We start from the raw sequence: 13,025 nt of genomic DNA, 5'->3' as shown, positions 1-13,025 counted from the left end.
ATCTCTAAGGATTAAATACAGTCAGTTATGTCAATGTCTAAAATACAGCCCACAAAGGGTGAATGTCCTATTTCCTGTTATCCTGTGATAACAGACCTTATTCTCCTGTCAAGCCAGAAGTATATTTACGAACAAGATGTTATTGTGCCTGTGGCTCATGAATCGCAGCCCTTCTGTCAACAATTGGAAGTTTTAAACTTTGTCCTCTAAATCACCCAACGCTTTTGCACGCAGACAAAGAGGCTGCGGAGCGGCTCTCGAAGACGGTGGACGAGGCGTGCCTGCTGCTGGCCGAGTACAACGGGCGGCTGGCGGCCGAGCTGGAGGACCGGCGCCAGCTGGCACGGATGCTCATCGAGTACACCCAGAACCAGAAGGATGTGCTCACGGAGAAGGAGAAGAAACTGGAGGTGAGTGCCTGTTACTGGGGCTGGCAGAACAATTGGCTCACCAGACACTCACCCTGGACTCCAAATCTATGGGTTTCTCCCAAGGGAGATGATTCCGGGTGTTACCTTTACGTGATTCCCGGTCCTGCCTTTGCATGGTCCCAGCTCCTGCCTTTACATTTGATTCCGGGTCTTACCTTTACTTTTGATTCCGGGTCTTACCTTTACTTTTGGTTCTAGGTTATCTAGGCTCTAGTTGTCTTTACACTTGGAGTAAAACGGGTAAGAAAGCAGTGTCAGATCTGCAGAGTGCAAATCTGTCCTGGTGTTCAGTCTAGATGTTTCAATGCACCTGGAAAGCCCAGAGATCTATACTACTTAAAGAAAAATAGACTTGCCTAACACATAGCTTATTTTGTTATGACAAAATTTCAAAAAATTAACCTTTTTTAAAAAAGTAACCTCCCTTTGCCATAATTAGATGAGGTTTTTTTATACTGCTTGGGTTTTTTGTTATTTTCCTGATGGTTAGGTGTCCTTCATCTGCTTCCTGAGACCCTGCTTGTTTAGGGGAAGCAGTTTAAGCCAAATGTTCTGCTCTGCATCCTTTAACAGCCACTTACCCACAGCTTCTGTGGTGCAGTGTAAATGGGGCTGGTAGTGAAAGACAATGACTTGTGTTTCCTGTACAGCTCCTTTAAACAGGGAGGGCAGGACCCTAAAACAGCCTGGGGCTGAGCTGAGCCCCCTTGCTCAGGCTGTGCAGCCAGCTGTTTACAGCTGTTTATCCAAAATGTGCCTTCTCCATGGAAGTTCTTTCAGCAGCACGTTGTGGGACTGGCGAGGAGTTTAATTAATGGCTGTGGTTGTATGTCACTCTGCCATCTGCTAAACTGCCCCTTGGCGGCACATTAAGGGCTTCTCTGCACCGCCGTGCTGGTGATGAGCAGCTGCTGCAGGGTGGGATGGGAGGGGATGTGAAGGACAAGATCTCCTGGAAGGAGACTGAGCTGCAGCATTTGCAGTCTCTGTTTACTCTCATGGCAAACCTCCTCCTCTGACAGCTCGGCAACATTGTTCCCAGATAAAATTCATTTTGAATGTTTTCTTTGCCTGTGTTTATATTGGAGGTTCTCAATGCCTTGTGACTGAATTTCTTCAAGCATAGCATCAGTCTTATGACTGAGTCAGAAAAAACACTTTTATACATGGATACAGATGATGCCATGAAACCAAATGTTGTTTGGCAACTGATTTGTTTTCTGTGGAAGGCTTGGGTCAGGTTTTGAAGTTTTTTTCTTGCTTAAAGGACACCTATGTGTATGTAAAAAAATACATAAATGATACATACTGCTATAGGTAGCAAAATGCTGCACAATAATATTTTAAAAGGCTCAGAACAATTAATAATTTTGAGTCAGTTTGAGACTTTGAAACTGAGAAATCCATAATGACAACATGAAATTAAAATTTCTAATGCATTAGCTGAAATGTTGTGACAATCGTGGAGGGTTTTTGTTTGGAAAATATCCTTTTGCTAAAGAATGTTACTTGAAAATTGTAACTGGCAGAGGCAGAAATGTAACCCTGAAAATTAAGTGTTTTGCTGGTTGAGTTGCTTTGTTAATGATAGTAATCCTGCTGATGGCAATGGAACAGGCTGCTTGCACACTATTAGGTGTAAACGTAATTCTTCACTACATTAGAAAATAAAGAATGATCCTATTTAAATATTAGGATCTTATTAAGTATCTGTTTTGGTTGGCATCTTTGTCATTCTGCCAGACAAGAGGGCCTCAGTGCTGTAGCAGTCTAAACAGAGTTGCAGGAAATGCCACTCCAGCAGTGAACATGAGGCACGATTGATATTCGTGTCAGCTCTCAAACCTCAGTGAGGGATGTTGCCTGATTACAGCATTCCATTGTTCTGCCCTTGTAGAGGGTTAATAAACAGTGGAAGATGCTGGTTACAGATAAGACAGGCCAGATCTGCTTATCAGTTTTATTTGAGTCTTTGATGTTCTCACAGTATTGATAAGGCTGTATTTTTCTTTGTAGTGCTAATAAGCATTTTACTAGAAGGATCTGAAACTTGTAACAATTAAAAATGTATTTAAAAACCAAAACATTTACTCAGGCGAGGTCTGAAATGAGAAAACAACTTAAAACAATCTAATTTTACATATCTACGCATTGTAGGCTTTGCTCTCTTGAAGTGTCTTTCTCAGAATCTTTGGTACTTTGAGTTTTTCCTCTTGTGCTGAGGAAGTTTCCTCTAAGTTTCTTGACTTAGATGAGAGGGTGTGTTTAGATGGAAGATGGATTGTTTACTTCACCATCCTCATCTAGACAAGGCTGTTGGTTGGGGAGAGAGACTTCTGACAGAAATAAAAGTCAGGACTATATTTTAAGAGATGGAAATACCTAATTTGGAAATTACTCTGGGTGGTTTTTTTGTATTTTATTTACTTGCAAAGTCTTTCACTGGGATAGCAATGAAAGTAGCTAATCTGTGAATTCTTGAAAAGCAGCTTTTATGGTCTAAAGAGCTGCAGTTGTTTACTAATCCTGTTAATGCTGTCCCTCATGAAACAGCAAATTATCAAAACATACAGAAACTCAGTATGTTTGTGTTTTGTGGGCTAATGCTCAGAATACTCTGCATGTCAAACCCCTGTGACACAGCTCTTGTCATCAGTTGCAGTAAGGCTGTTTAACTGAGGGGCACTGCTGAGGAACATGCTGAGGATTTGGAAAATAATTACACATCAGCATGGACACAGCTGGCATGAGTAAGGATTGAAGCAGTGAGGGCAAAGCAGCACTGGTGATTTGAAGGGAGGAAGCTGCAACAGAGCCTGAAGATCATAACATGGACAAACTCTGGTTTTAGGGTAGCAGTGGAAAAAATCCAAGTGTAATAATTAGGATTTCTTTATCCTGGGAGTGGTATTTTGACTGTAGTCTAAGAGCACTTAAGAAGGTAGATTTTCTTTAATTCTATCAGTCACTAAAATCAGCTGGCCCCAAGCTGATACTAAAGAGCCTATAACAAGGCATATATCTTCAAAGGTAAGTATTCCTCATGTTAACTTCCTGAAAGGTGTGGGGGATACTGTCGTTCAACAGCTGAACACTGAATTTCTTTTAAAATGGTGTTTCATCTTGCTCAGCAATTGTGGGCTTGATACTGCAGCTGCAGTTTGATCTTCCATGCCAGGGATAGATCAGAGGTGGCCTGGACATTCACAATAGCAGATGACAGGAAATAAAATCCACTTTCAGACAGGTGTAGAAGCAGGAGCTGTTGTTTCTATAAGAATGAGATGTGTCCTTGTATCTCACAGTAGTATTGAACTTCCAATGGAAGTTTCTTGATTTGTGTTATTTTTGGCCATTGCTGCACCATTACAATTACTGAGCACAATCAGCTGGGGATGTTTTTTGTCCTCGAGCACCTGAGCCTGCAGAACTTCAAGGAGAATTGTCTTTTGAAGTCAGAGCACTCTTCTGGAATGCATGGCAGGCAAAGAGAAAAAAACCAGGGAATTAGTTTGTGTAAAATGGAAATGCAGTGGGGAGAACATCCCATATTGGGGTACCAGGTAGCTGTAAAGTGAAGTCAGGTAAACAGATGAGACTGGAAGAACCAAGGAAATGTGCAAGGAAATGGCAAATTGCGTAGAAGCTTCATGGGAACCTGAAATAACTACTGTCAGTAGGAAACCTCGAGTGAGTGGAGGGAGGGTTTTTTTGATATGATGGAGAGAAGAGGCAGAAAAAATAGAAGATTGTGCAGTCAGAATTTTTGGTTTGATGTGCAGTCAGTGAGGGCAATTCTTCCACATACCTTCTGTGTCTGTGTTGGTGAAAGGTGATGTGAGGAGCAGTGCAACACAGGCAGTGTGGATGGAGCAGTGCATGTACTCAAATATGTGTGTGCTTACATGTCTGCAGCTATAAATCTAAAGAACATACTGTATTTAAGATCCAGTTTAGGGGAAATATTCTGATTCTTGGCTGCAGCTGAAAAATTGTCACTTAGAGTCCTGCTGAGAGCTCTGGGGGTTTTTAGATGTTTGTGAGTTTTAATATTCATGGCTTCAAGGCACCTTTAATAAGGTGTTAATGCCGTGCCCACACAAATTTGCAAACCCTCTTTGATAATGCATCTCTGAGGGATGAAGTGCATTCTCACTTGAGGTTTTCTGGACTGCCCAGCACTATACATTTTCTTGAAATACAATTTAGTTCAGTGGGTTAATAGGCAATTTATTGCTGTGCTGCTTCCACTGCCTGGGTCTCTGTAGTGTGTCACCATTGGCACGGCTTTGTGGCTGCTGCTTCCCTCAGACAGCAATTCTTGGGTTCTGTGGTATATTCATTTCAGTGGTTTAGACAGTGAAATAGGAGATTAAATTTTAGGGCTCCTGCCAGGAAACAAAATTGTCAGTATTTGACATGTGTGAAGTAGCAGGAGCAGCTGTGGGAATCAGCAGCAGAGTGGGGTCAGCTCTGCCCCCCTGGCAGGGAGATCCTGAGCTTGGAGCACCCAGACAGTGCCAGACCTGGGGCTGTAGGACCAAACTGGTGACTAATGGGGCAAGAAATGCTGGGCTGTGCACCGGTGACTGCACCAGTCCTGCCAGCTGTGAGCCACTGGTGCCTCTGGGTGTGGGGAAGAGCTCAGGCTGCTCTGTGGGGATGTGAGCTCACAACTGCAGGGAATTTGGGTTTGTTGGGCCATGTATGGCTCGAGGCAACAGCTATGTTTCTTTGCACAATGGAGAGATACAGTTCCTTCATTTGGTAGGTGCTTGTAGATATTTATAATTACAGTCATGCTGCAAATAGAATAATATTAAAACAATAAAAACAATACAATATTAACATACAATGTTTTTATGCATTTTGCTGAAGTGAATGAGTGTTGACCACTCTCTTGCTTAGCTAGAAAAGTATTAAGATGTTTGGAGAGGTGAATGTTGGCTTGTGCTCTGGATGTTGATTTTTATGGTGAACATCAAATGTACCCCCTTCAGTGTTTATTTCTGGAAGGGTATTTGGCAAATGAAATTATGATTTGTGTCCCTCATGCAGTGGCAGCAGCCTGGGCTTTTTCTGAGAGCTTTTGAACATTGCAGAGGTTGAGGTATTCCCAGCAGTTGGAGAAATGCTGCTCCTCTGCTGCTGCCTCTTCTGTTGTCCTAAACAAAGAGGAGAGCAAGGAAACGAGTTCTGGTTTGAGAGCATGTAATTCTGCCAGGAGCAGAAACACCATCTCTGCTGATGTGTGATGAATGATGCCACAGAAGAAAGAAGCCTTGTCAAATTTAAAAGAGCAAGACTGAACAAATTTAAGGTTGAAAATGAACTGAAGACTCTGTAAGGAAATACATCATTCAAGCTCTGATTCCTGGACTGCATCTTTCAGATGAAACCTCAGATTTGCTGGTTTAGTGCTGCTGCAGAATGAGGAAACCTGGTTTCACCCTGGCATTTGGTTTCACTTTGCTTTTGAGGAGGGTTCAATGAGCTTGTGGGATGGCAGAAGTTTTCCTTTATCTTCTTTTTCTAGTGAATATGTTTTAAAAGTACTTTGCATAGGTTAAGTGGCAAGGAGCAGAAGGTAAGGAATACCTAATCAGCCTTCTGCAGTACTGTGGTATATTTAATGTTTTTAAAGAGAGGTTTTACTTGGACATATAATCACATGGCTGTGAAACTTCTCACTTCACTACATACTCTCCAAATTCCTGCTGAGCCTCTGATGCATTTTTCCTGTGGCTTGTTTGTGGTTTTCTGCTTTCCTACAGCTGGCTCAAGCTGCATCATATCAAAACTGCGCCTGACCGGCTGCTCTTCATATTCACTTTCCAAATTCTCATTAATGCTTAGCTAGATGTTTTTTCAGCAGATACAATTGCTGTGATGACTTACAGCATGTTCCTGCTCGACCCTGCACAGGAGAGGACGTGTACACACGTCCAGTACACACTCTGAGCCAAAATAAGCTGAAATCTCTGCTGTGGAACGTGACAAGGTGAACCAGGCCACACAGCAGTGCTCAGGATGAATTTCCTGTCATGTTGATTACAGCCAGTTCTATAATGTTCAAGCACGGCTGCTTTGGAATGAAACACTGTGTCAGCTTCATTCAGCAGTGGCTAATTCTGATTTTGCATTTATTTCAAGGACTGAGTATCTAATTCTCTTGGCCACTGAGGATGTAGAACGCCATGCACTGAAAGGAAACGTTGATTAGCAAAAGCATCCGTGTGGCACAGAGCCAGTTTCTTCCTCTATCATCCTGAAACTCCTGCTTACAGCAGAGGTCTCATTATTTTGTCTAAAAAAAGCAAATAGCATCCAAATACTATTAATCTTAATATAAACCTACTGAGCAGTGAGACAATCAGCTCAACACAGAGTACAAACGAAGGCCTCGGAAAGCAGCAGCTTTTAAACTGGAATTTGTGTTGTTCAGTTTCATGGAATGGAAGGACCTTGTGGAAAAATCTACAAGGTGCAGTTTCCAGGCGTGTCATGGGCTACATGAAAAACATGGTTGCCTATAAAACCTGCTTCCAGAGTCCTGTGTTGCAGAATATGGCCAGAACTTGTGGAAAAAGCAAAGCCCTCAATCTGGAAGGGGTTTCAGTGTCTCTGCTGCTGTGTATTCTTGAGGGAAGCAGCCAGCATTCCCTGTCCCAGCTCTGGCTCGTGGTCTCTCCACTGCTTGACAGCTCTGCCAGGAATCAGCACAGCATCTCAGGCCCAGAGGGATGGAGAGGGTTAAGCATGGAATCGACAGTTTCCTGCCATGCTCTGTGATGTGTATCCAATCTGTGCAGTAAGTATTCATCTATTCTAGGAAATCTTGGTTTCTGGATTACTCCCTTAGTTTCCATTCCTGAATTTATTGATGTTTTTCTGAGCCAGTTTTGGTTTGGGGGCTGTTGCTGCCTCTTCCTGGTGAGAATTTTTTCTATCTTATTTTTTCAGTTTGGTTTTTTAGCAGGTAGGATTTAGGCCTTTGGTGTTGACTAGGTAAGGCTTGCATTTACTTAGTAGTAAGTTGGAATTACTTAGAATTGAAAGGAATATGGTTCTCAAGGTGACTTGATGTTTATTTTTTGTCATCATGTGCATACAAAAGTCTCTCTTCAAATTGGGAGGATGTTTCTGATAGCTCAGTGTTCCATGTAGCCCTCAATGTAGAGTATCCCTGAAAATAAGGACATGCTAAGAGCAATATTTTCCTAAACACTTGAAGCTGTTAACTGTGAATTTGGAAGCAGGTTGGTGCTGTTAATATGCAGAAGAATTGCTCCTAAGTCTGTGTGTTTGCCAGCAGCAGTGTGGTTTGGACACATCTTGGTGGTTCTTAATTTGTCAATATGTTTTATAAGAACTGGGCTGTCAGGCAAGGAAGGCATTGGCAAGATTCTCCATCCCCTAAGTAGCTGTCTTGGGAGAGGAATGTTATTTGCATCTAATATAACTCTAATGGTCACGCAAATCATCTTCAGCTCAAAAGCCATCGCATTCCAGTCCTGACTGTCCATGAGAAGTGATGGATCCTTGTCAGTTTTGCCCTGAAAATGGCAGGACATTAGTCTTTCTGTGGAGGTTGTACCTGGTTTTACGTAATTGTTTTTTCTGGATCTGTAATTGGATCCATAAATCCATAATTGTTTTGTGTGGATCTTGGCGATTCAAGCCATATTTGAGGTATTTTCTTGGCTTATGCCTGGAATTTGCAACTTCTTTTCATCTTCACTGCCCATTTATCAGACCTGGAGGACTTGCCAGCTGCCTTGCCCTTCTTATTTTTTGTTCCTATCTTTAGTGGGAATTACTATAGAAGAAAGAAAACCTGCTGATACTCACTCTTGGCAGTTTGGCATTCTTGAGGAGGAAGTGCTGCTCATTCTTTCCTGGCTTGATATCCATCACTCCCTGACAATGGTGTGAATTATGGATTTTAAAATATTTTTAAGACGGTCTTCTGTGGATCTCCAAGTCCAGCCTCTTCCACCTTCTCTGCGCCAGCATTTGGAGCTCAGTAGATGTTCCTGCCATCTGTGCTGTGTGTGCAGGAGCTGGGGTGCTGCTGTCTCCATCTCCAGCACTGGGGGTGTGCCAGCCCTGAGCTGAGCACTCTGGGCACTCTCTCCCTATCCCCAGGGTTGGCTCCCACGTTCTTTTGGAGAAGAATCCCAAGTGTTGGAATGCTCCATGGCATCCCTCTTTATCTGCTGCTGCTCTCTATTAATGCCAAGGAATCTGGGGGGTTTGTTTTTGTTCTCTGTCGAGTTTCTCGACTTGTTTCTCTTTAAGAATTCCCAAGAGTGTGGTTAGGGCTGTGGGTACATTCTTTTTTCCTGATTCTCTGTCTTTCATTAAAGCAAGACAAATCCTCACAAAATTAATGTGTGCATCTTGAGGTGTTTTTTTTTGTTGCAGTTCTCTAGGCGTGAGAACAGCACCCTGCAGTTCATGGAGCTGGGACGGCTTTGTTTGGACTTGATTATTTCACTGTATATCCTGTGTATGTTAACAGAAGTGTTTGGTTATATTAGCTCACTGAGCCTCATAAAGGATTTAAATTTGAAATAGGTTGTTAAAAGACATTCCTGTTTGGTGCTGGAAGGAAATTTATGGGATGCACTTACACTGCCATTGCAGGGGTATCGGGAGTTGTTGCGATTGACGGCTGCTCTCACTGTTCTAATTCAAAATAATGAAACACAGAGAGTGTAAACTCCTTGCTTGTAACCCCACAGGAACTGCTGTGCTTTGATGTTTGGAGAAGGTGAAGAGAATTTCCATCACTGAGAAGGTTAGAAAGTCTGGATTAAAGTTGTCAACTCTTCAGAAAGATGTTTTGATTAAACATGTGCCTAGTTTCATTTGATCTTCAGAGATATAAACTTCTGTTCTCTTTGCCAAGTAATTAAGAAATGAAAAGTAAATTGATATTCTAGTTGGCTGTGTGGCAGTCTGTTCTGTGTATTTTTTTTTCTCAAGCTCATTGTTTCCTGCATTCTGGAGGTGCCATGAAAAGTAGGCCACATGTAGTTGAGTAAAGACTGGCACATTCAAAACAAAATTATGTGCTATTGGAGTTTTATTCCTTCAATTGCTGTCTTCTCTGACTGTTTCGTGAATGTATAGAATCACAAAACTCTGAAAATTGCATAAACACTCTTTAATTAAAATCTTCTGTATTGGATAATTTGGATGAGTGCTGGGCTGCTCATAAGTGGCTTCTCACCAGAACTGGCCAAAGTACAGTTCTTTCTTTCTTCCATTTTCAGGGTCCAAACTCCTCTCTCTCCTCATTAGGAACACAAGTCAGTGGTGTCTCTGAGACCTGGGGGAATTTCTGCACATGGATAGGGATTCCTTACTGCACTTTTACTGCTCAATCCAGATCTCATTTGTGGGAAAACCATTTGCAAGTTTCCTCTTTGGAGATTTTTAGCTTGCTCTTTTTCCCCTCTGTAATAAAATCCTGAAGATGTTAATGTCTGTATCTGGTGTGGATGTGCCTTTCCCTGGTTTACATTCCGTGGTCCTGCACGTGTTTCCATCGTGTCCCTGCCATGCCAGGGTTGTAGTGTGAGCTCATAAAAGAGGCCCTGTTGGACAACCAAAACTTGGGTTTGATTTAATAGCTTGAAAGGGGGAAATTGGATTAATTAAGTGTTGAGAATTGATCACATTTGAAAGCAATGAGCATTTTGGCAGCGTAGTAATACCTGTGGTGTGCCTCAGCCTGTGGCTTCTGGCAGTGGAGGGGTGTCAGGAGCATTCTGGCAGCAGCTGGGAGTCAGTATTTGGGGAAGAACACAAGGATAAAGCAACTCTGCACTGACAATTCTCTCAAATGCTCTATCAGATCCTGGGGAGTGCTGGTTTGGGGACATTTTACATGTAAAATTAGTAAGGCAGGGCAGGGTTGTTAGTTTAGGGATGCCAGAGCCTGTGGGCAGGCTGTGAATTCGGGGCAGATGACAGGAACTGCACTGCTCAGAGCACCAGGGCCTGGCTACCTTCTGTGAGTCCTCACCTGGAAGAGACTCCTGGCTTAACTAACAGCACTGTTAATTAACCTGTGCTTAATCTTTGTTCTCTTGTCTCTTTCCCTCAGGAATATAAACAGAAGCTCGCTCGGGTAACCCAAGTGCGCAAGGAGCTGAAATCTCACATCCAGAGCCTTCCAGACCTGTCATTGCTGCCCAATGTCACAGGAGGTCTGGCACCTCTGCCATCTGCTGGGGACCTGTTTTCAACAGACTAAAACAAACCATGTGCCCCAGTTTTCATTATTACCAGCAGAAGAAAGAAGACTGGTGTTGGCTGGAAGTCCAGTCTTCCAAGATCTGCAGTAGGAAGGAACTTGCAGACCCTGCTTTAAACCTCTTGGCTGCTCATCCTCACCCTCTCTGTGTGCACTGACTCACAGGAGGGGAGGAAGAGGAGTGAGTTTTGTGAGCTCTGAAGGGAGTGGGGGTGGTCTGTTTAGGCAAACTTCTCTCATCTTTTCCTGTACTCTTTCGTTGCTGTTTGCCCTTAGCACTTGTTACCCCCACAAAGATCACGAATCATGTACACACATACCTAGGAAGCTTCCAGAGGAAGGTTGACTATGCAGCATTTTCCCTCTGTACAAATATTGTATTATTTCTGAAGAAATCTCATCTGTTTTAGTTGGGTTTCTGAGCCCCATCTCTGGGAGCAGTGGAATGGCTCATGGGCCTCGTAGGGATGTGTGTGCATGCCAGTCCTGGGCCACGTCAGGGGAAGCATCTGCTCAGCAATGGTACAGGGAAAGATTTGTTCCTAAACCTGCAGTTCCTCATAATGCTGTGGCCTGATGTGGAGGTAGTTCCCATTTGGCATGGATGTAAATTGAAGTCACAGGCAATAAAAATAAGCAGCTTTTCTTTGTGAAATTAGAGGTAGACTCATAAGTTACACTGTGCTGAGCAAAGCAGAACTGGATGTTACCTAAGTGGGAGTGGAAGTAAATTCTGTTCTAGCTACCTTAGATTTATACCACATTTTTCCTCTTCATAATATGAAATCAGATGGTAATGGAAACTTTGATTTAATGACCTGAGAGGCTGGAATGGTGTGTGGCAGCTGCTGGTGTCCCTGTGACAGGTGCTGTTAGGTCTGCTCTCAGGATGGTTACATTGAAAATCCAGTGATATAAACTCTCTCTCTAGCTTTAGTGAAGTTGTCTGATGCACAGATGTTAAATGTGGTATAAATATTTATTTATATAGAAAATAGACCCATATATATGCATATATCCTGTATGCACATGTACCCTGTCCATGCATGTAGATATTAGAAGGATGTACTTAATTTTGTGTCACAGATTGTGAGTTGATTTTTATAATCAGGAAAAGTGTAAAAAACAAAAAAGGTAAATTTAAAAAGCTCTTAATTCCATTATGTTGCTGGCTAGTGTTTTAGCTGCCAGGGGTGTAGTTACATTTCAGTTTGTGTGTTAGGTGTGACAAGCTGGACTCTGATCACTGAACCATTCCAATCTGGATACAATTCTGTTTAAATTTAGCACCTCTCACTATAAAACAGGTTCTGTTTCTGGAGACACTTGATCTGGTAACACAGGTTTTGTAAGACAGAGGATGAAGTGAGCTGAGATGCTCTCTCTGTGCCTCCCTGTGGTTTTGAGCTGGTGTCAAAGCCAGGAGAAGAAAATGCAGAAATGCAAAGCTCGTTCTGCTCCGCATTAATTTATTTTTCAGGCTGTTCAGTCGCCCGGTCAGCATTCAGTTACAGCAAACACCACCACAGCATCGTTTGATCATTCAGTTGTTCAGAAGCTCACGTCCTTTTCCTACTGACACTTCCTTTTGTCCTTTTTTAACGCTCCTTGCACCCTCACTGCCCAGCCTACAGATGTTTTTTTCTCTTTAGTTTACAGGAATTTTTCCAGTGGCAGAACTCTGTGTTCCCCGAGTCGCTTTGACTGTGCAGCCTTTTATGGTCCATACTTTAGATTAAACACTGTACATTCTCTCTGCTTTTGCCAAAAATGAAAAACAAACAAAAAAAAAACCCCAACACCAAACTTCAAGAACCCAAACCAAAAGACTTTTCCATCCTGATTCAGCTCACAGAGTTACCCCGAGGCTGTTAAACCAAGTTATTTTGAGCATTGATTGAATGTGTATCCATTATAGGACAAAAACTGTCAAAAACTGATGTAGACAAATGTGCTGGCATCTCACGTTTGTGTTTTGGGCAGATCTGTGAGAGAGTTGTCTGTCTGGTTTTTTTATTTTTTAATTGAAATGTTTTGATTTTTTTTCTGAATATATGCGTGTGTTTTATTTTGCTTAATTTAAATGAAGTCTTGTAGTTTTTAATTTTATTTGTTTTACTTTTTGGGCAAAGGGCATCTGGTGAACTGGGTGACATTTTCTGAAGGTTAAACAGATTTACCCACAGTGTGTCTTTTTTAACAAAAGCTTAAATCTGTATATTAATTGACTTAGGAATTAATTTAGACATATAGGCTGCCATTTGACAGCAGTATATTCTGAAATGTCTCATAGATATCTATTTTTGAATAAAGAGGGTGTCATTGAA

At 42.2% G+C, this 13,025-nt stretch overlaps 1 protein-coding gene across 2 annotated transcripts in view; it reads left to right on the top strand.

Moving 5' to 3' along the window:
* Window positions 1-13,025, top strand: part of RPRD1B (regulation of nuclear pre-mRNA domain containing 1B) — a 25,022-nt gene extending 11,997 nt beyond the window's left edge. The window contains exons 6-8 of one of the 2 annotated variants that reach the window (XM_030963065.1): window positions 235-410; window positions 9,179-9,234; window positions 10,549-13,025. In XM_030963065.1, coding sequence (XP_030818925.1) covers window positions 235-410; window positions 9,179-9,211 — 209 coding nt within the window. In that variant the 3' untranslated portion in view covers window positions 9,212-9,234; window positions 10,549-13,025. The remainder of the gene's footprint in view (window positions 1-234; window positions 411-9,178; window positions 9,235-10,548) is intronic. The other variant, XM_030963064.1, reaches the window with a different exon arrangement.

The sequence above is a fragment of the Camarhynchus parvulus genome, chromosome 20 (assembly GCF_901933205.1).
Source record: "Camarhynchus parvulus chromosome 20, STF_HiC, whole genome shotgun sequence".
Lineage (NCBI taxonomy): Eukaryota > Metazoa > Chordata > Aves > Passeriformes > Thraupidae > Camarhynchus > Camarhynchus parvulus.
The sequence above is the reverse complement of the archived record's forward strand: the minus strand, read 5'-3'. Positions and strand labels throughout refer to the sequence as shown.